The sequence below is a fragment of the Artemia franciscana genome, chromosome 19, assembly GCF_032884065.1.
Source record: "Artemia franciscana chromosome 19, ASM3288406v1, whole genome shotgun sequence".
NCBI lineage: Eukaryota > Metazoa > Arthropoda > Branchiopoda > Anostraca > Artemiidae > Artemia > Artemia franciscana.
The window spans coordinates 18,289,533-18,309,668 of record NC_088881.1 but is presented as its reverse complement, the minus strand read 5'-3'; the positions used below and the strand labels follow the sequence as shown (position 1 = coordinate 18,309,668).

General features: G+C 33.7%; 2 protein-coding genes across 2 annotated transcripts in view; one reads left to right on the top strand and one right to left on the bottom strand.

Moving 5' to 3' along the window:
- The window catches only part of LOC136039368 (endothelin-converting enzyme 1-like), a 223,018-nt gene that overhangs the window by 179,835 nt on the left and 23,047 nt on the right, over positions 1–20,136 (bottom strand). The window contains exon 3 of the mRNA XM_065723039.1: positions 10,354–10,451. The gene's annotated coding sequence lies outside the window, so the exon portion shown is untranslated. The remainder of the gene's footprint in view (positions 1–10,353; positions 10,452–20,136) is intronic.
- LOC136039088 (uncharacterized) lies at positions 17,946–18,311 on the top strand. The gene has a single exon (XM_065722573.1). It carries the CDS (start codon positions 17,946–17,948, stop codon positions 18,309–18,311), a length of 366 nt encoding a protein of 121 aa, XP_065578645.1.

The window sequence follows — 20,136 nt, the reverse complement described above, 5'->3', positions numbered from 1 at the left end:
AATGACGCCCGGGACACTCAAAGAGAGATCACAGACTGGAACACCGGGACACAAATGACGACCGGGACACAGGGAATATAAATGACGACCGGGACACAGGGACATAACTACAAAGGGGACGCCGGGGTGCACAGGGGGATATATAAATGACGATGGCGACTCAGGGAATGGTCGATTAGCAATCACCATCAACAAAGCTCAAGGGCAATCATTAGAATCATGAGGTATAGATCTGAATACGGATTGTTTTCCCATGGACCATTATATGTTGCATGTTCAAGAGTCGGTAAACCTGACAATCTATTTATATGCACAGACAATGGGACAGCAAAGAATGTTGTATATTCGCAAGTTTTACGTAGTTAAAAACATATATATATATATAGATATATATATATATATATATATATATATATATATATATATATATATATATATCTATCTATATTCATAGGTGGGACATAGGGACACAACTACAATGGCGCGTAACTAATATGGCGCGTAACGACTTACGCGCGCGGGGGGGCTTGGGGGGGGCGCGAAGCGCCCCCACCAGCTAGGTGTTGGGGTGGCGCGAAGCGCCACCCCAACAGCTAGTATATATATCTATATATATAAAAATAAGTTGTCTGTGTGTGGATCTGTGGATGGATCAGGTGACGTCATGTTTGTTCGCATATGACGTCTGAATTATTTCACACTAATACAAAAGAAGAAAAAAACTAAAAAAGGTAAAAACTACAAAAAAAAACTAAAAAGAAAAAAAAACTAAAAAAGCTAAAAAACTAAAAAAAACTAAAAAAAGGTAAAAATCTAATAACTAAAAAAAAACTGAAAAAAATAAAAAAAGGCAAAAACTACAAAAAAAATAAAAACTAATAAAAAAAACTAAAAAAGCTAAAAAACTAAAAAAACTAAAAAAAACTAAAAAAAGGTAAAAAACTAAAAAAAAACTAAAACTAAAAAAGAAAAAAACTAAAAAAAAGGAAAAAACTGAAAAATAAAAGAGAAAAAGAAAACTAAAAGGGTTCGGGTTGATCTCAAATTTTTTACTTAGGAGTTAGAAGTGAATTAAAGACCCTAAAATTTATCTGCGTCATCGATATAGCATGTCTGCAATGTCTCGGGAAAAGCTTGTTAGATTAGCCGAAAGTTTCAGATACTCTTTGGAGAGTGTAAGACCAGAGAACTTTACAAACTTTTGCAGGGAGAATAGACTATACAGTTTCTTGCGTCCTATCTGCCCGAACGTTTTATAATCTTCCAAGCGTAAAGCTACCAAAACAAATAACGGAGTCAAACATAAAAACGAGTAGAAATTAACGTGAGCGGGGCTGAAACTCCCCGTGCCTTCTGAAGACCAGAACATAATTTGCGCTTTACTGAATAGAATACGTAGTTTAAATATCTTTACTTTTTAACTGTAATGAATCGAAAATTATTAAGACTTTCAGAAATAAACATCAGAATATGTAAAGTACACTTCAGTAAAGTGTAAATAATTTCCTGTGTTTCAGTCTTTGGAAAGCATAGGAGTGTCCACTCTGCTCATGTTAATTTCTAATCTTTTTTCAGTTTGAATCGATAATTTATTATAATTAATTTTAAAAAAATTCTACAAAACATTTTTTTTAAGTAAATAACCGATTCAAACTCAAAACAAGCAAAAATTAAGATGTGTCTGGCGGACATCCCTACGCCTTCTCAAGACCAGAACATAATCTGCGCTTCACTGAAAAAAAAAAAAACATGACGATTGTCAGTTTCATATACATATACTGTTATTTATTGCTTAAAGTTTTAATAATTTTATACTTATTAATGTAAAAAAGTGAGAACAATTAAAACGTATTTTGCTTTCAGTTGAGCGCAATTTATGTTCTGGTCTTGCGAAGGCATAGGGGTTTTCAGTCTTGCTCATGTTAATTTTTGCTGGCTGTTATACCTTTTTGACAACCTGAATACATAGAGTGTTTTGAATCATTTCACCTTCCCCCCTCAAAATTCCATGAAAATTTCAAGTTCGTGCCCTTAGACATAGTTGTAATAGTAATTTTAGTAGTAGTATTGATATTACCGGTAACAATACTAATAGTAATATCGGTAGTTCTAGTAGCAGCAGTAATATTACCATATTGCCTACTGGTCAATAGAACATCCCTCTCATCAAGTCCTGGAAGTTTCAGCATAATATAATTAGCCATTGCTATGAAATTGCTCATATGTCCTTTTGATAACCTGTATGTTCATATACTTCTTGAAATTTTCATCTCAATACTTTTAGCCTTACAAGTAGTTGCAAAAGAAATAGCACTAGTATTAGCAGTTAAATGTAGCAGTAATAGTAGCGTTAGCAGTAGTGTGCACAGATTGCCTTTTGGTGAGATCAATTTAAAAAGCTTTCCACAAAACAAGTTTTAAATATAAAAGTAAAGAGCTCTATTTAGACAAAAATGAGCAGAAATAACGTCAAATAATCTTCCAAGCAGAAAACTACCACTAACCACAATCAATAAAAAAATGTAACTAAAAACGAACAGAAATTACAATAAATAGCTGAGTCTTACTAAAAACGAGCAAAAAAAAACACGAGCAGGATAATAACTCTCATGCCTTCTCAAGACCAGAACACAATTTGCACTTCACAAAAAAGTGGATTGTTAGTTTGATTTAAATATATTGAAATCTATTCCTTAAAGTCTTGATAATTTTGTATTTATAATAGTAAAAAAAAGTGAAAACGATTCAAATGTATAATGTTTTCAGTAGGTTTCGATAATTTTTTTTTTGTTTTAGTTGCTGACTTTTGAGTACAACAGACTCAGCTAGTTGATGAAGTCTGTTTATTATAGTTGCAAGCTGAGCACCAGAAATTTAAAAAAAGGCACAAAATCAGCTAATAGATAAATCTCGAATTCTTTAACTACTGACTGGATATAAAAAATTATAAAAGCAGTTTATAGTATAACAAACTCATTTAGCTGGGGAATTCCGTTTGTTTTAGTTGTTGACTAAGTAAAGAAAAATTAATGAAAGCACTTTTGAGTACTACAAACTCATCTAATTGATAAATTTTGCCTGTTTTACTTGCAGACTGAGTACTAAAAATTTAGTAAAAGCACTTTTGAGTACAACAATCTTAGCTAGTTGGCAAATTCCAAGTTTTTTAAATACCGACTGGGTATAAAAAAAAACTTAACAAAATTACTTTTCAGTACAACAAAATCAACTAGTTGGTATATTCCGAGTGTTTTATTTTTTATTGAGTATAAAGAATTCAATGAAATGACTTTTGAGCATAATAAACTCGGCTAGTTGATAAATACTGTGTGTTTTAGTTGCAGGCTGGGTACCACAAATTTAATAAATGCACTTTTGACTTGTGAATGCACTTATGAATCTCAGTTAGTTGATAAATTCTGAATATTTTAGTTACCGACTGGACGTAAAGAAACTTAATAAAAACATTTTCTAGTATAACAAGCTCAACAAGTTGGTAAATCCTGTATATTTTAGTTGCTGACTGAGCCACAAAAATTTAATGATAGCGCTTTTGAGTTAAGAAATTTCATCTAATTGATAAATTCCGCGTGTTTTACTTGCTTGCTGAGTGCCGAAATTTAATAAAAGCACTTCTGAGTACAAAAATCTCAGCTAGTTGGCGAACTCTGAGTCTTTCACTTACCGACTGGGTATAAGAAATTTATTAAACACACTTTTAAGTGAAACAAACTAAGCTAGTTGGTATATTCTGAATTTTATAGTTGCTGATTAAGAAAGAAAAAATAGTAAAAACTCTCTTGAGTTCAACAAATTCAGCTAGTTGCTTTATTCCAAGTGTTTTAGTTAGTGATTAAGTAACAAAAAGTTAATAAAAGCACGTTAATATATATATATATATATATATATATATATATATATATATATATATATATATATATATATATATATATATATATACATATATATTAACGTTAATAAAAAGGTAATATATATACATATATATATATATATATATATATATATATATATATATATATATATATATATATATATATTATATATATATATATATATATATATATATATATATATATATATATATATATATTTATATATATATCATTCTAAGTCAACGAAGATTCAACATTACCAAAAAGACCCAAGAAAACGAGAACTGTTGAAGTCAAAACATCACGAACAACCAATCATATACCCCTTGTGAGGGAAGATGAGGGTGGGATAGAACTCCTCGGGCATGTACATAACTCAGTGTTGAATACTTTCTAGAATATGATCGAAAGTATCCCCAGCCAAAGGAGCTATATGGTGGAAGATGAGCCCAGTGAAGTTCCACAAGCAATTGACGAATTTATTCAAATATTTCTGAATGACTGATGAAGTTTTTGAAGTAGTACCAATGTACCATGAACTGAGTACAAAAACTATTTTTCTTTTTTTTTTGAAAGTCTCTTTGATGTTTCCTTGTAGCAGTAAATTTGGGTTATAATTTATAAGAGATAGGATTAACAACTGAAGTATTGATTGTTGATATAACTCTCATATTTAGGTTGATTATGGAAGGACTTGATGTTTGTGGGTCTGATACATCCTACTGCTCTTTTTTATCTATAGGAGTATGATTAAGACATCGTTTCCAAATCAATTTGTTCAAAAACAATGTTTGAATTGCTGAGAAATGGGTCAATTGGTTCATTTGTGTTAACTGACATAACATTAGTAGGAGCATGAGCATGAGGAGCATCTGTGGTAGTAGTAGTAGTGGGAGTAGTAGGAGTAGTAGTAGTAGTACTGTTAGTACCAAAAACTAATACAATCTGAATATACCAACTAGCTGAGTTTGTTGTACCTAAAAGTCCTTTTATAAAATATTTGATGATCAGAAGGTCAGTAAAACATTCGGAATCCATCAACTATCTGAATTTGTTGTACTCAAAAGTACTTTTATTAAATTTCTGATGCTCAGTCAGCACCTAAAAATATTCTGAATTTACCAACTAGCTGAGTTTGTTGTACTCTAACGTACTTTTATTAAATTTTTGATATTCAGCCACTTAGAACTTATCAACTAGCTGGGTTCTTTGTATTCAAAAGTGCTTTTGTAAAATTTTTTACATCCAGTCTTTAACTAAAACACACGGAATTTTTCAAATAGCTGAGTTTTTGTACTTAAAAGTGGCTTCATTAAATTCTTGTTTGTCGGTCAGCAGCTAAAACAATCGGAATTTACCAGCATTCTGAGTTTGTTGTACTCAAAAATGGTTTTATAAAATTTTAAATTTTCAATCTGAAACTGAAACACTCAAATTTTACCTTTTGAAACCACTATCTTAAATCTATTGATAAGGCGGGAATGCTTTTACAAGAAAAACTTGTTCTACAACTAAATCAACAAGCCCATTAGTTGATTTGAAGTCTCTTTACATTTTTTCGTGCGCGTCATTCACTTTTCATCAACTTCATGGTGATGTTCCCACAGCCGTTTAAACTACTACTTCTTTCATCAGTGATGCATCTACGCATCATCTTCGCAATTCAAGGACTATTAATATTTTATTTACTCCATCGGGAGGTCTGACTTTAATCCATTAACTACTGGTCTAATTGTTTGGAATAGCCTACCTGAGTCAGCTCAAGAATGTCACTCATTTGGTATTTTCAAATGAATTTTAAGAAATTTTTAATGTCTTGATGTTTATAATTTTTTTTTTGGATGGAGGAGCGGGACGGGTGACCCTATCCTGGGTTAGTTAATGTTTGTTGTGAGAGGTGCTGAGTTTGTTTAATATTTCTTGTGGTTTCGTTTCAAATATATATTTGTAATTGCTTAAATTTATTGGATAGTCCTATATACATATTAAATAAAAAAAACAAGTTTTTTTAACTGAAAGTAAGGAGCGACATTAAAACTTAAAACGCACAGAAATTACTTCGTATATGAAAGAGTCTACTTCCTCATCAACGCCCCGCTCTTTACGCTAAAGTTTGACTCTATCTCTCAATTCTTCTTTTTAAAACGGTAAAAAACTTTAGCGTAAAGAGCGGGGCGTTGATGAGGAAGCAGCCTCTTTCATATACGAAGTAATTTCTGTGCGCTTTAAGTTTTAATGTCGCTCCTTACTTTCAGTTAAAAAAAACTTGTTTTTTTATTTAATTTCTGAACGTTTTTGAATCAATGCATGTTTTTATTTTGGCTCTCCGCAGAGGAATAATCAAAACGAAATTTGCATATTTTTTTTTGGGCTCAATGGCTTTCTCATAATTTTGATCGAATGATTTTGAGAAAAAAGAGCGGGGGACGAAGCCTAGTTGCCCTCCGATTTTTTGGTTAATTAAAAAGGCAACTAGAACTTTTAATTAGATTTTTTACGAATCTTTTTATTGGTAAAAGATTTACGTAACTTATAAATTAGCCTACGTAAAGAACTTTTGTATTTCATGTTTTTATTACATATATGAGGGGATTCGCCCCAATCGTCAGTACCTCGCTCTTTACACTAAAGCTTAAATTTTATCCAAATTCATTAAGAATGACCCCCTGAATCACAAAAGCCGTAGAATAAGTAGTTGAAATTACTAAAAATACTTTAGTGTAAAGAGCGAGGTATTAGAAGGAGTTGAGCCCCTCATATGGGTAATAATTTCTGTTTATTTTAAGTTTTATTGCTGTTCCTTACTTCCAACTGAAAAAGCTTTTTCACATTTATTTTTTTATTGTTTTTTTTTTAAATAATGCTAGTAAATCCTGCTCTCCCTTCATGGAAATTTTCTTCTCCCATTACAAATTCTCGATGGAAAGTTCCCCCAGCATATCCCTCTCTTCTCAACCCCTCCCCCACACCAAAAAAATCCTCCTGAAAATGCCTGTATACTTCCCAATAACCATTACTATATGTAAGCACAGGTCAAAGTTTGTAACTTGTTGCCCCTCCCACGGGGACTGTGGGGGAGTAAGTCGTCCCCAAGGACATAGTTATAAGGTTTTTCGACTACGTTGAATAAAATGGCTATCTCAGAATTTTGATCCGTTGAATTTGGGAAAATAATTAGCGTGGGAGGGGGCCTAGGTGCCCTCCAATTTCTTTGGTCACTTAAAAAGGGCACTAGAACTTTTCATTTCCGTTAGAATGAGCCCTCTTGCGACATCCTAGGACAACTGGGTCGATACGATCACCCCTGGGAAAAAAAAAACAAACAAAAAATCAAACACGCATCTGTGATCTGCCTTCTGGCAAAAAATGCGAAATTCCACATTTTTCTAGATAGGAGCTCGAAACTTCTACAGTAGGGTTCTCTGATACGTTGAATCTGATGGTGTGATTTTCGTTAAGATTCTATGACTTTTAGGGGGTGTTTTCCCCTATTTTCTAAAATAACGCAAATTTTCTCAGGCTCGTAACTTTTGATGGGTAAGACTAAACTTGATAAAACTTATATATTTAAAACCAGCATTAAAATGCAATTCTTTTGATGTAGCTATTGGTATCAAAATTCCATTTTTTAGAGTTTTGGTTACTATTGAGCCGGGTCGCTCCTTACTACAGTTCGTTACCACGAACTGTTTGATATATATATATATATATATATATATATATATATATATATATATATATATATATATATGGGGAACTAAAAATTCTCTTAATGTTTTACATATATAGTATAAGCAATTGAGAAAGGTATACAGGCTTGAACTTTATCATAGGCAACGCAGTGGATTTTAAGAAACAGTAAATCAGAGCATGAATTAAGAATGATGCTTCATTTGCAAAAATATATTGCATCAGTGTTGCCACACCAACTCTAGAGATTCATAGTTTTTTTTAAGCGAAGTAGTATTAGTAGTAAGAAGTGTCACCCTGTAGCAATGTACTGGACTGAAAAAGAGAAATATTTTGAAAATGTTCTGCCCCATCTCTCTTTAACTCTATCCTTATAAATAATTATGGTCCCGTTTATATTGCTACCATGCTACCATGATTAGCAAAAAAAAAAAAAAAAATGAAAATCGTTGGTAATATTAGCAATATTTTATAGAACATAAAAATTGTCATTGTTGACATAAATTGAGAAACAAAACTAATCAATAAACTTCATTCACACGGAAAAGACAATGGATGTTACTAGGATTTTCTTATTTTTACTGATTGATACTTAATAAATACTAGAATAAGGAAATCTGCATTACAATATGTGACAAAAAACGCAACATACAACAACTAAAATTGTAAATTTGGAATAATATTGCATTTTGCTTCTTTATTTGTAATGGGCTCTTTATTTGAACACAATGAATAACTCTTCTATATAAATAAAGTAAAGGCAACACAACAGGCACAGCGGAACAATGGCTTTGAGCAAACATTAAACCAGAGTGTGCGTTTAGAATGATGTTTCATTAATAAAAAAAAACCGTCGTATCAATGTTACCAAATTTTTTGCCAAAAAAATACTCATAAGGACTAGGACTTAATTTTATAAGTAATATACTTTTAAGCCAACCGAAGTCACGATGATATGATAAGGGGAAAAAAAATTAAACTATTGAAAAATTAATTTTCAAAGCGTTTTCCAAGTTTTTTGTTCTTTAGTTTCAAACTTGAAATGAAGAGTTGTAGCTAGTTTACATAAATTTACTTTAGCCTTAGGAGAAAGGGTTAAAATCACTTTTGAGTCGTCAACGGGAAAGCGGATTAAAAAAAATGTTTTATTTATAATTATAAATTATAATTATAATTATAAATTATAATGTTTATAATTTTGCATACATGATGAAAAGCCGCAAAAATAGTCTAAAATAGCAGCAAACTCTTTTGATTCCTGTTGAATATTTCAACAGAGACTTATTTCATAGGGTCTTTTTAAGGAGAAGGGTGTAAATAATTAATATGTAGCAAATTTGTCAATATTTGCGTTTCATCTTTTATGCGAAACTGTTGACACAATAAAATATTGTTATAAAATTTTAAGAATCTGGCCTTTGGGAATGGAGTATAAGTAAGGAACTTATCCTGAATATGCACGTGGCCTCAATATTATTAAGTACTGTTTTTCCGACGAAATAGTATAAAAAAAAACACAAAACTTCAAGGAGTAGGTATAAGTTGAACACCGTTCGAATTAATCTGCATTTTCTATCAGCAAATATTCCTACTGAATTACTAAAGGCACCCTTTTGGATAGTAACTGTCCACACAACTTTACAGCATTTTTTTTTAAACTGGGTTTTTGCAAGCATATTTTTATGCTTCGTGTATTTTGACTTTGGGCAGCAAACTTCCATCTTGTGAATTTCGAGTTATTCTTTTGGTGAAGGATGGAAATGGCTCACTATTCTCAGCGTTCCAGTAGCGAAGTTGTTTATGATATGACCAATCATTCGACTACACTAATTTATGCAATTAATCTTATGAAGATATCCGCTCTGCGACTATTCTTTCCATCATCCATTTTACAAGGAAAAGATAGGTAGGCAGGGGTCTAATTGCCCCACCGTCTTGACCATTCAAATGGAGATTTACTATCAAATAAAGAGGAATTCAAAGAAAAAGTTTCACAGTCACACGCCAAATAGTCGAAGCTAATTTTCTCCGGTTTTGTTTAGAAAGAAAGCTCCTTTAATAGATACTGCTCTTGGATAATTAATTAACGCGAGTATCTGCTCTTTCTATTGTACTTTAATATCCTCCTTTTCCTATCTCTATGAATGGCAAGAAGATTTGGCACAATTCCAGTTTCCCTTTTACCTTTTCCAGGGTATTGAAGCGAAAACGAGAAATCGAACGCACTTACAAAAGAGACCAATTTCTTCAAAGATATTTGAGTCGAGAAAAGCTAAAAGATCTTGAAGAAAACTTTATAGACTGACTTAAAGCTTGGATCTGAAACTTGTCTTACAAATTCCTAAATTCTTGGGAAGAAAAATGTATACCATTCACACTTTTGTTTTTCTCGGAATACAATACCTTTGTACTTTCACCCAAGTGAATTGAATATACCTTTTTGACTGAATAGGAGAAAATTGAACATCCATTTCGTTCAGGTATATTTTATTTTTCAGATAACCTCTTTTGATAGATCTAAGAAGAAACTAAAACTATAAGCTTCTACTGGATATGAAATCTCTGAATGGTTAAATAGCGAGGTCCGTCAAAAGGGACTGTCCTTTTCTACGTTTACAAAATGCCTTGTTTGCAAAATTCCAAGACTTAGGGAATCAACTTAAGGAATCAAGTTAACAATTTTGGGGGGAGGTAAGGGAGGAATGAGACAAGTGGACGTTGAGTGCTGCGTGTTAGAAAGGGTATAGCAAAATCTAAAGATATTACGTACATTTAAGCTATCCAAATATCTTATCTGCCAAATGTTGGAAATCTTGAAAATAGCTCGAGTGATGCAGCTGAACCTTGCAAGTTATCGAATCAGTATATCTGCAATATGTAAAGAAAGGCCTGAAAAAAAAAGTAGAAACTTCCAGTCACTGCTGGGAAAATAAAAGAGTAGATTGGGACAAGAAAACTTCAAATGTTGAGTTGGGCAGGACAGGGGCTAAACGATTTCATTTGGTCCACCAAAACCTTTTCACCCTATAAAATGGTGTTTCTGCAACACCTTGGGAACGGCTTGAGATATAAGGTCAAACTATTCAAGGAGTGTTAACAGAGAAGAGGGCAAATGAACGTTGAACTATGATTTCAGAGAAAAAGATAAATTCAAATCAAATGATGCTATGCGCATCCAATTAATAGAAATACCGTATTAGCAATATAACTGGAATAGTTTGGCGCCTAGTATTGAAACTTTCATTTGAAGGAAGGGAAGGGGCAGGAAGACAAGGCTATTTTGTGATGGTTGTGAATGAGCCTGCCAAAAATTTATATTTCCGATTTACCTAAACATTTTTGCCCTCTAAGCCACAAAGGAAATTACAATTTATTTCGGTCTAAGTACCGAAGCATGACGCATAAGCGACAAGCTTTGCTAATATTGTTAATAATAACTAACATTAAACTATGTCCATTAAAAATGAAAACTAAATTTAATTTTCTTTTCGAAAAAGGAGTTTTCAAGGAAGACTAAAGAGCCACATTAAAACCTAGACGAGCAGTATTAAAGTCTTACAACAGTTCGAATTAAAACAAAGCAGAATTACTATCAAAACATAAAATAAACTCAAAACGAACGGAAATCGAAATATATAGTCATGGCAAACACAAAGATAACAATTAGTGTTATAGATAGATTAATGAAATATATTTGAACAAAAATTTAAATGAATAATCTAGTCAAACGTAAAAAAAAATCCTAATATTACCACAAGCTGGGATAGGGTTACCGTCCCCAAAATATTCTGGGGGGCCTTGGTGTTATTTTTGCTTTACAGAAAACTAAATATTAAAAAAAAAACATCGACTGCCTTATGATTTTTGCTTCAAAAAATATATTATTGTTGGGATTTCTAGGAATTAGTAATCTTACATATCAAACAATCAGTCTTGCTCTCATTACTTCTTTAAAGTCGTGTTGACTATTACATGATTTTCATTTTGTCGATGTTTTGACAAGCAAAAACTCTAGTCATTTTGAGGATTTGGGAGAAATGGAGAGTCCCTCCACTTTTATTTGTAAGCCTCAATTATCTTTGTGATTTTATTGCTTGTTGTGTTGTTATTGATGTTATGATAAGTAAAAAACACACTGCCCAAAGCAAAAATCTCCTCTAGTAAAGTGCAGATGACGCTATTTCCTTTAGAAGGTCTAGGGGTGATAGCCCAACTCCTGTTTCCGTTAATTTTTCTTCGTTTCGAGTTCGACTAGATTATTCATTTTAATTTTTGTTCGTTTTAGAATTCATTTATTTATCTGTAGTAGTATTTGTCATCTTTTTGTAATGTTGTTACTTATTCTACTTTCCGTTTGTTTTGGGTTTCATTTATTTATTGATGGCAGTATCTGTTCATTTTAAGTTTGAATTATTATAGAACTTTATTTCTGTGGTTTTAGCTTTTAATATTGCTTTTACTTTAAACTTCTTTTAAGAATTTTTTTTTTCAAATTAATCAAACAGTTCATGACAACAAACTGCAAGCAAGGAGCGACCCGGCTCAATAGTAACCGAAACTCTAAAAAAAGGAATTTTGAAACCAAGAAATACATCAAAAGAATCAAATTTTCATGTTTAATTCAAATATATAAATTTTATAAAGTTTATATAAAGTTTTATAAAGTTTATCCATCACAATTTATAAGCCTAAGAATGTATGCCTTATTTTCGAAAAAGGGAAAACACCCCCTAAAAGTCATAGAATCTTACTGAAAATCACACGGTCAGATTCAGTGTATCAGAGAACCCCAATATAGAGGTTTCAAATTCATATCTGCAAAAATGTCGAATTTTGTATTTTTTGTCAGAAGAAAGATCACGGACTCGTGTTCATTTTTTTTTCAGGGTGATCATATCGACCCAATGGTCCTAGAATATCGCAAGACAGCTGATTTGAATGAAAATTACAAGTTGTAGTGCACTTTTTAAGTAACCAAAAAATTGGAGGGCAACTAGGCCCCCTCCCATGCTAATGTGTTCTCAAAGTCACCCAATAAAAATTGTGGGATAGTCGTTTTGTTCATCATAGTCAAAAAATCTAAATACCTATGTCTTTGAGGATGCCTTAGTCCCCCATAGTCAACGGGTGAAGGACTGGAAGCCGTGAACTTTGCCGGATGTTTAAATATAGTATTGGTTATTGGGATGTATACAGACATTTCCAAGGAGAAATTTTTTATGGGGGAAGGGACATTTCCGTGAAGGGGTGCCAGGTTTCCTAGTATTATTTAAAAAAACGATCAGAAATTAAATAAAAAATAAGTTTTTTCAACTGAAAGTAAGGAGCAACATTAAAACTTAAAACAAGCAGAAATAACTACGTATATGAGGATTTCATCACCTTATCAATGCCTCGCTCTTTACGCTAAAGTTTTTTAGTATTTTCAAAAGAACTATTTATTGTAATTAAATCCTTTGTGATTCAGGGGTCATTCTTAAAGAATTAGCACAAAATTCGGACTTTAGTGCAAAAAGCGAGGTATTGACGAGGGGGCGAACCCCCTCATATATGCAAGAATTTCTGTTCGTTTTAAGTTTTAATGTTGATCCTTACTTTCAGTTGAAAAAACTTGTTTTTTTTTTATTTAATTTGGAAAAGAACCGTTAATTTGGGTGAATGATACGAGAAATAGAAAGTCTTACTAAGGAAACAAAGAAACTGTCGTATGGCCTACCTCTCCCCTTCGCTGCTTCATGCTTAACTCTAAATAATCTTAGTGATACGCAAGGGTGTATCCATAATTTGCCTCAGGGGGGGGGCTACAAAGCAAATTTAAAAACACACCCGAAACTTGTTTAAATGCATTTTTGTAACGTTTTTCGAGTCGGAAAGAATGTCCAGGATGTTCAACCCCCCCCCCCCCCCCGCCTGGATACAGACTTAGCGAGAAGTACTGCCCGCAAAAAAGTTCCTAATTTAGAAATTAGGTTAAATGTTCGGCACTATTTACATTTTGACAGAGAACCTAATTTAGATTGCAATCAAAAAATTAAAATGAAAAGACAGATCTCTCAGGAATAAGTCCCAGAAGACCAAAATCAAATACCAGCATCAAATAAAGATTAATCGTAGCTAAACCTATCGCATTTACAAAAGTACGTAAATTATAATTATATGCATACAAGGGAAAGAAAACTATAGTAAAATTTTATCAATTTGGGAGGAACATAAACATTTCTTTAACATTAAGTAGCAGAAGTACCGTGCTTAACGATGAAATTTTATAAAAATCTCCACAGACGACCACCTTTATCTTTTGTAACACAGTTCGCTTTAACTGTGAGTAGAGATGAACATGTGTCTATAGCAGTCACAGTGGTGGCTCTGGCCTCTCTTTCGCCTGGGGCTAAATACTGAGTATTGCCTATCCCCTGTCTCTTAAAAAATTTTCAGGCCAAATTTTTAAAACTTTTCATCTATTAACAACATTATTTTCAATTTATTAACTAAATCATAATTTGTTTACAAACTATTGTTCAAATTATTTAATTTAATAATCATTATTTAATTATTTTTTAATTATTTTTAATTTATTAATTAATTAATACTTCATTAATTATTTTCATTTACAAACTGCACTTGGTCTGTTTTGGCCGGAGTTTCGGGCTGAAAAATTTCTTCTTAGCTGATCTATTTACTAAGGATTGCCTCTCCGTAGGAGCATAATATTTGTAGAAATGAATACATAATGAATCGGAGGTAATAGGCTTGAGATTGTTGGTGGTAGATTTCGACTCTTGTAATAGAAGAGCATCACCAAGTGCTGAAAACCATGTTATGATGAAGATGGCCCAGGATTGCAAAGACTCCACTCAACTGGACGTCGCAGGGACTTCTTGCTGTCTGGTTCTAAGCCAGCTTAATCGCTTCGGCATAGATTATAGAAAATGTGTTGGTCCCAGTCCTGTACTTGTGTCCGGGGCCATCTCTTTTCCTTTGGTAAAAAATTTCAATGATTTAAAGAATAAAAAAGTGCAGCTTTAAATGTTAAGATGTTAAAAAATAAGTACTGGATAAATATTTTGACTGACGAATTCAGATGCTTAAAACTGGACTTCCTAGGGGTTTCAGAAACTCATATCCTAGGGGGTAGGAAACATGAAATTAGGTGAAATAGATTTTTTTTTTTTACTAAGGCAGGAAGGATGAGGTACATAGACAGGGAGTAGTACTCATGATGAATAAGGAAGTTTCTAAGTCCTGTTTAGGCTAAGATGGTATTAATAATAGACTACTTATTGCTCATTTTATTACTAAAAAGTTCAGGGTATCAGTCATAGTAGTATATGCACCCTGTAGAACTGAGAGACAGAGATAGTAGTGACTCGGATGAATTTTACTTGCAGTTACAGGAACAAATAGACAGGGTCCCAGGTAGAAAGATGGTGCTTTAATCAGGATAATTTTACGCCCAGATCGGTAGAAATAGGGATAGATGGTATCCTAGCCTAGGTAAATTAAATAAAAAACTAGTTTTTTAAACTGAAAGTAAGGAGCAACATTATAACTTAAAACGAAAAGAAATTACTCCGTGTATGAAAGGGGCTGTTCCCTTCTCAACGCCCTGCTCTTTACGCTAAAGTTTGACTCTTTCTCTAAATTCTACTTTATTAAACAGTACAAAACTTTAGCGTAAAGAGCGGGGCGTTGAGAAGAGAACAGCCCCTTTCATACACTGAGTAATTTCTGCTCGTTTTAAGTTTTAATGTCGCTCCTTACTTTCAGTTAAAAAAACTAATTTTTTTATTTAATTTATGAACGTTTTGAATTAATGCATGTTTGATTTTAGCGCTCTGCATATAAATTATTAAAATGTAATTTGCATATTAATTATTTTTTTCGGCTAAATGGCTTTCTCTTAGTCTTTCTCTTAGTTGGCTTTCTCAGCTCTTCACACTAAATATTAAGTTTTGTCCCAATTCTTTAAGAATGACCCCTGAATCAGAAAGGCCGTAGAATAAATACTTGAAACTACTAAAAATACTTTAGCATAAAGAGCGAGGTATTTAGGAGGAGAAGAACCCCTCATAAATGCTACTCCTTACTTTCAATTGAAAAAAACTTTTTCATGTTTTGCATTGTTCATTGTTTTTTTATAGTAATGCTAGAAAATCCTGCACCCTTTTCATTGAATTTCTATTCCCCCATGATATATTCCTCCAAGGAAAAATCTTCCCACATAGCCCCCTCCCCTCAACCCCCCAAACTAACAAAATTCCCCTGAAAACATCTGTACACTTCCCAATAACCATTATTGTATGTAAACACTGGTCAAAGTTTGTAACTTGCAGCCCCTCCCCCGGGGACTGTGGGGGAGTAAGTCATCCCCAAAGACATATTTATTATGGTTTTCGACTATGTGGAACAAAATGGCTATCTCAAAATTTTGATCTGTTGACTTTGGGAAAAATGAGTGTGGGAGGGGGCCTAGGTGCCCTCCAATTTTTTTGGTTACTTAAAAAGAGCACTAGAACTTTTCAATTCCGTTAGAATGAGCCCTCTTACGACATTCTAGGACCACTTGGTCGATACAATGACCCCTGGGAAAAAGAAAAAAAAAAATAAAATAAACACGCACCCGTGATCTGTCTTCTGGCAAAAAATACGGAATTCCACATTTTTGTAGATAAGAGCTTGAAATTTTTTCTCTAGGGTTCTCTGATACGCTGAATGCAATGGTGTGATTTTCGTTAAGATTATATGACTTTTGTGGGGTGTTTCCCCCTATTTTCCAAAATAAGGCAAATTTTCTCAGGCTCGTAACTTTTGATGACAAAGACTAAATTTGATGAAACTTATATACTTAAAATCAGCATAAATATCCGATTCTTTTGATGTATCTTTTAGCATCAAGATTCCGTTTTTTAGAGTTTCGTTTACTATTGAGCCAGGTCGGTCCTTACTGGTTACCATGAACTGTTTGATATGGAGTAGGAAGAGAAAAAAGTAATGGCTACAGACCGCTGCAATTTAGTTTTAACCAATACGGTATTTAGTCATAAAATGGCACATAAATTAATATGGTATTGACATGAGGGTAAGACTGCTAACCTTATTCATTATACCATTGTAAATCGAAGACTGGCAGGATAAGTACAAGATACTAGGGTATATAGAAGTGCTATTATTGATGACACCATGTAGTAGTGTCTAGGGTTAATTTAAAGCTGAAATTTCAAAGGGGCAACTACCTTCCGGGAAGTTATGGGGTTGGTAGACTCCAAGATTAGAATTTGAGAGAAACTATCCAGGAACAGCAGAATACTATACTAGGGAGTATAAAATTTGACAATGTAATAATTTTAGGAAAATAATTTGTGAAGTTGCTGATGGTGTCTTAGGGAAGAAAGTTAAGACCGCAGCTCCAGGAACATTAGTGAAAAGGATTTATGTTAAACAGAGAAGAGAAGGGGCCTGTACAAAAATTATCTGAGTGATAGATCATATGAAAATAGAAGGAATGTACAGAAAGTGGAGGAAGCATTAAAATATGAAAAAAAGAGGTGTGAATTGGAGAACATAGGTGAAATTACAGAAGATCTGGAAGATACAGCTAGACGCCTTAATAGTAAAATATTGTCAATCTGGACTTGTCCCAGTTAAAGATGGGAACGGGACCACAATGAGTGATAAGGAAAGCGTTAAAGATAGATGGACAGAACAATTTGGAGAATATACTAAACCGGAATAGAGTTACAGGAAAAGATACAGAGGACAATGAATAAGATTGTGATACTTTGGATTTGAAGGAATTTATTTTGTTAGAAAGAACTAGTGACCGTACTAAAACGATTGAAAATTATTAAGGCCCCAGGTTTTCATAGTGTGGTAAAGGAGTTTCATAAATATGGCGGCTGTGAGGTTAGAAATATGCCACTGAAGATTATGAATATGATTTTTGAAAAAGGGTAAGTGCCTACTAATTTTAGGAAAACCCTAATCCAACCCCTGTATAAGAAAGGCGATGAGAGTGACCGTAGTAATTATAGGGGCGTTAGCCTGATTTCTGTTGATATCAAACTACTTAGCAAGATGATACTTTTTACACCGATAGGTGTTGTAACCAAAGGTTTAAGAGAAGAACAGTGTGGTTTTTAGGAAGGCTAGAGGATGTGTCAACCAAATCTTCACTCTTAGATTAACAATTGATAGGTGCCTGAGTCATCAAACACGCTTAGACATCAAATTTATAGATTTTGAGCAAGCGTTCAATTAAGAGGTTTATCAATAGAATGAACCTCTAGAAAGAAACAGATAAACCTCTTCAATAGAAGAGGTTTATCGACGGTCTTATTTTTGTATGATATACCAGACTAATACATGAAAGCAATTGGTGCTATTTATGCGAACAACATTACTGCGATTAAGGTAGGAAATCAGAATAGTAGCGGGTTTCCTATTAAATCAGTAGTTAAGCAGTGGTGTGTTCTATCTCCATTTACATGGATCATTCTGATGGACTTTTTCCTATGGAGCAGAGGAAAGGCAATGGGAAAACATGGAATCAAATGGGGAAGAAAAACTTTCCTGGACTTAGATTATGCTGATAATTTAAGCATCCTAGACGAAAGCTTGATCACAATGAATGAACTTTTAGAATTTTTGCGAGTACAGGACGCCAGAATAGGTTTGAAAATCAATGTTAAGAACATTGGGTCCCTATGGCTAGGAAAAAGTGAAGATTAAAAAGTGACATTGGGGAACAAAAAGATTGATCAAGTGGAAAACTTCATTTACCTTGGTAGTATTATTAATAAAGACCAGTGGGAGTAGTGAAGAAATTAAAGGTAGAATAGCCAAGGCTCAGGCTATTTTTTTCACAGTTGAAAAATGCTGGAAGAACAGGAAGAAAAGTCTGTGAACCAGGATCAGAATATCGGAAGTTCCAGTGGCGACAGTGGTCAAATATGGTTCTGAAGCATGGGCGCTCCGGGAAACGGAGGAGGATTTGCTAGATGTTTTACAGAGAAACTTCCAACGGATTGTTCCGGGTACCCGGCTGACAGACCATTTTCGAAACAGTAGACTTTACGAAAAGTGTAGTTCAATCCCGCTTTTTAGGGCTATAATAAGAGAATGGTTGGGATGGCTAGGGCACGTTTTGCATATAAGGGATGACAGATTCCAGAAGATTGTCCTTTTTAGACAACCAACTAGGGATAAACGGAAAGCAGGTCATTTACTTTTGGGGTGGGGAATGTTGTAAAGAAAGATTTAAAGAAAATGAGAACTTTCTGGGAAGGTGTAAATAGGGAGAATTTGAACAGATTTGGGATAGAGGAAGAACTATGTAGCTGTTTTGTCCTCAGGTGGCTTGATTCAGCGGTGATTTGTTAGTAGTAGTAGAAGTAGTGGTAACATTTCTGTGTCCGGGGTAAATAACCCCCCCCCCCCCGTAAAACCACATCTTGGTAGTGAAAACAGAAAAAAAAGATTTGTTATGTAATTAAAAAAAAACTTCCGAAGAAAAAGTTTTTCAAAAAAGAGCATATAGCCGTTGTAAATCCCAAGACAAAAAAAAAAAATTATATTCTAAGCCAATCTTAACATGAACATAAATTACTATCAAAGAACAAGAGCTAAGAGCTCATATGGCACTTCTGACGAGGCAAGAAGAGCTAAGAGACAAGAGATCATATGGTATGAGCTCTAGCAAAATTCTATGAATCAATAGATTGATTTAAAAGGAAAATAAGAGGCTTAATGCCGGTCAGGATTTAAAGTAAGAGCTCTGAGTCACGATGTCCTTCTAAATATCAAAATTCATTAAGATCCGATCACCCACTCGTATGTTATAAATACCTAATTTCTTCTAATTTTTCCTCTCCCTTTAGCCCCCCAGATGGTCGAATCTGGGAAAACGACTTTATCAAGTCAATTTATGCAGCTCCCTGACACGCCTACCAATTTTCATCGTCCTAGCACGTCGAAAAGCACCAAACTCGCCAAATCACTGAACCCCTCCCCCCAACTCCCCCAAAGAGAGCAAATCCAGTACAGTTCCGTCAGTCACGTATCAAGGACATTTGCTTATTCTATCCACCATGCTTCATCCCGATTCCTCCACTCCAAGTGTTTTCCAAGATTTACCCCTCCAACTCCCCCCAATGTCAAAAGATCTGGTCGGGATTTGAAATAAGAGCTCTGAGACATGAATTTCTTCTAAATATAAATTTCATTAAGATCCGATCACCTATTCGTAAGATAAAAACACCCCAATTTTCACGTTTTCCAAGAATTCCGGTTTCCCCCTCCAACTCCCCCCAATGTCACAGGATCTGGTCAGAATTTAAAACTTGAGCTTTGAAGCGCAAGATCCTTCTAAATATCAAATTTCATTAAGATCTGGTCACCCTTTCGTAAGTTACAAATACCTCAATTTTCAAAATTATCCCCCCCCCCAACTCCACCAAAGAGAGTAGATCCGGTCCGGTTATGTCAGTCATGTGTCTTCAAAAGGTTTTTATTCTTCCCATGCAGTTCATCCTGATCGCACCGCTTTAAGTATTGT

What these genes read in the sequence shown, in the direction of transcription:
- LOC136039088 (XM_065722573.1), top strand. Translation starts at nt 17,946, where the DNA reads ATGAAAGCAATTGGTGCTATTTATGCGAACAACATTACTGCGATTAAG.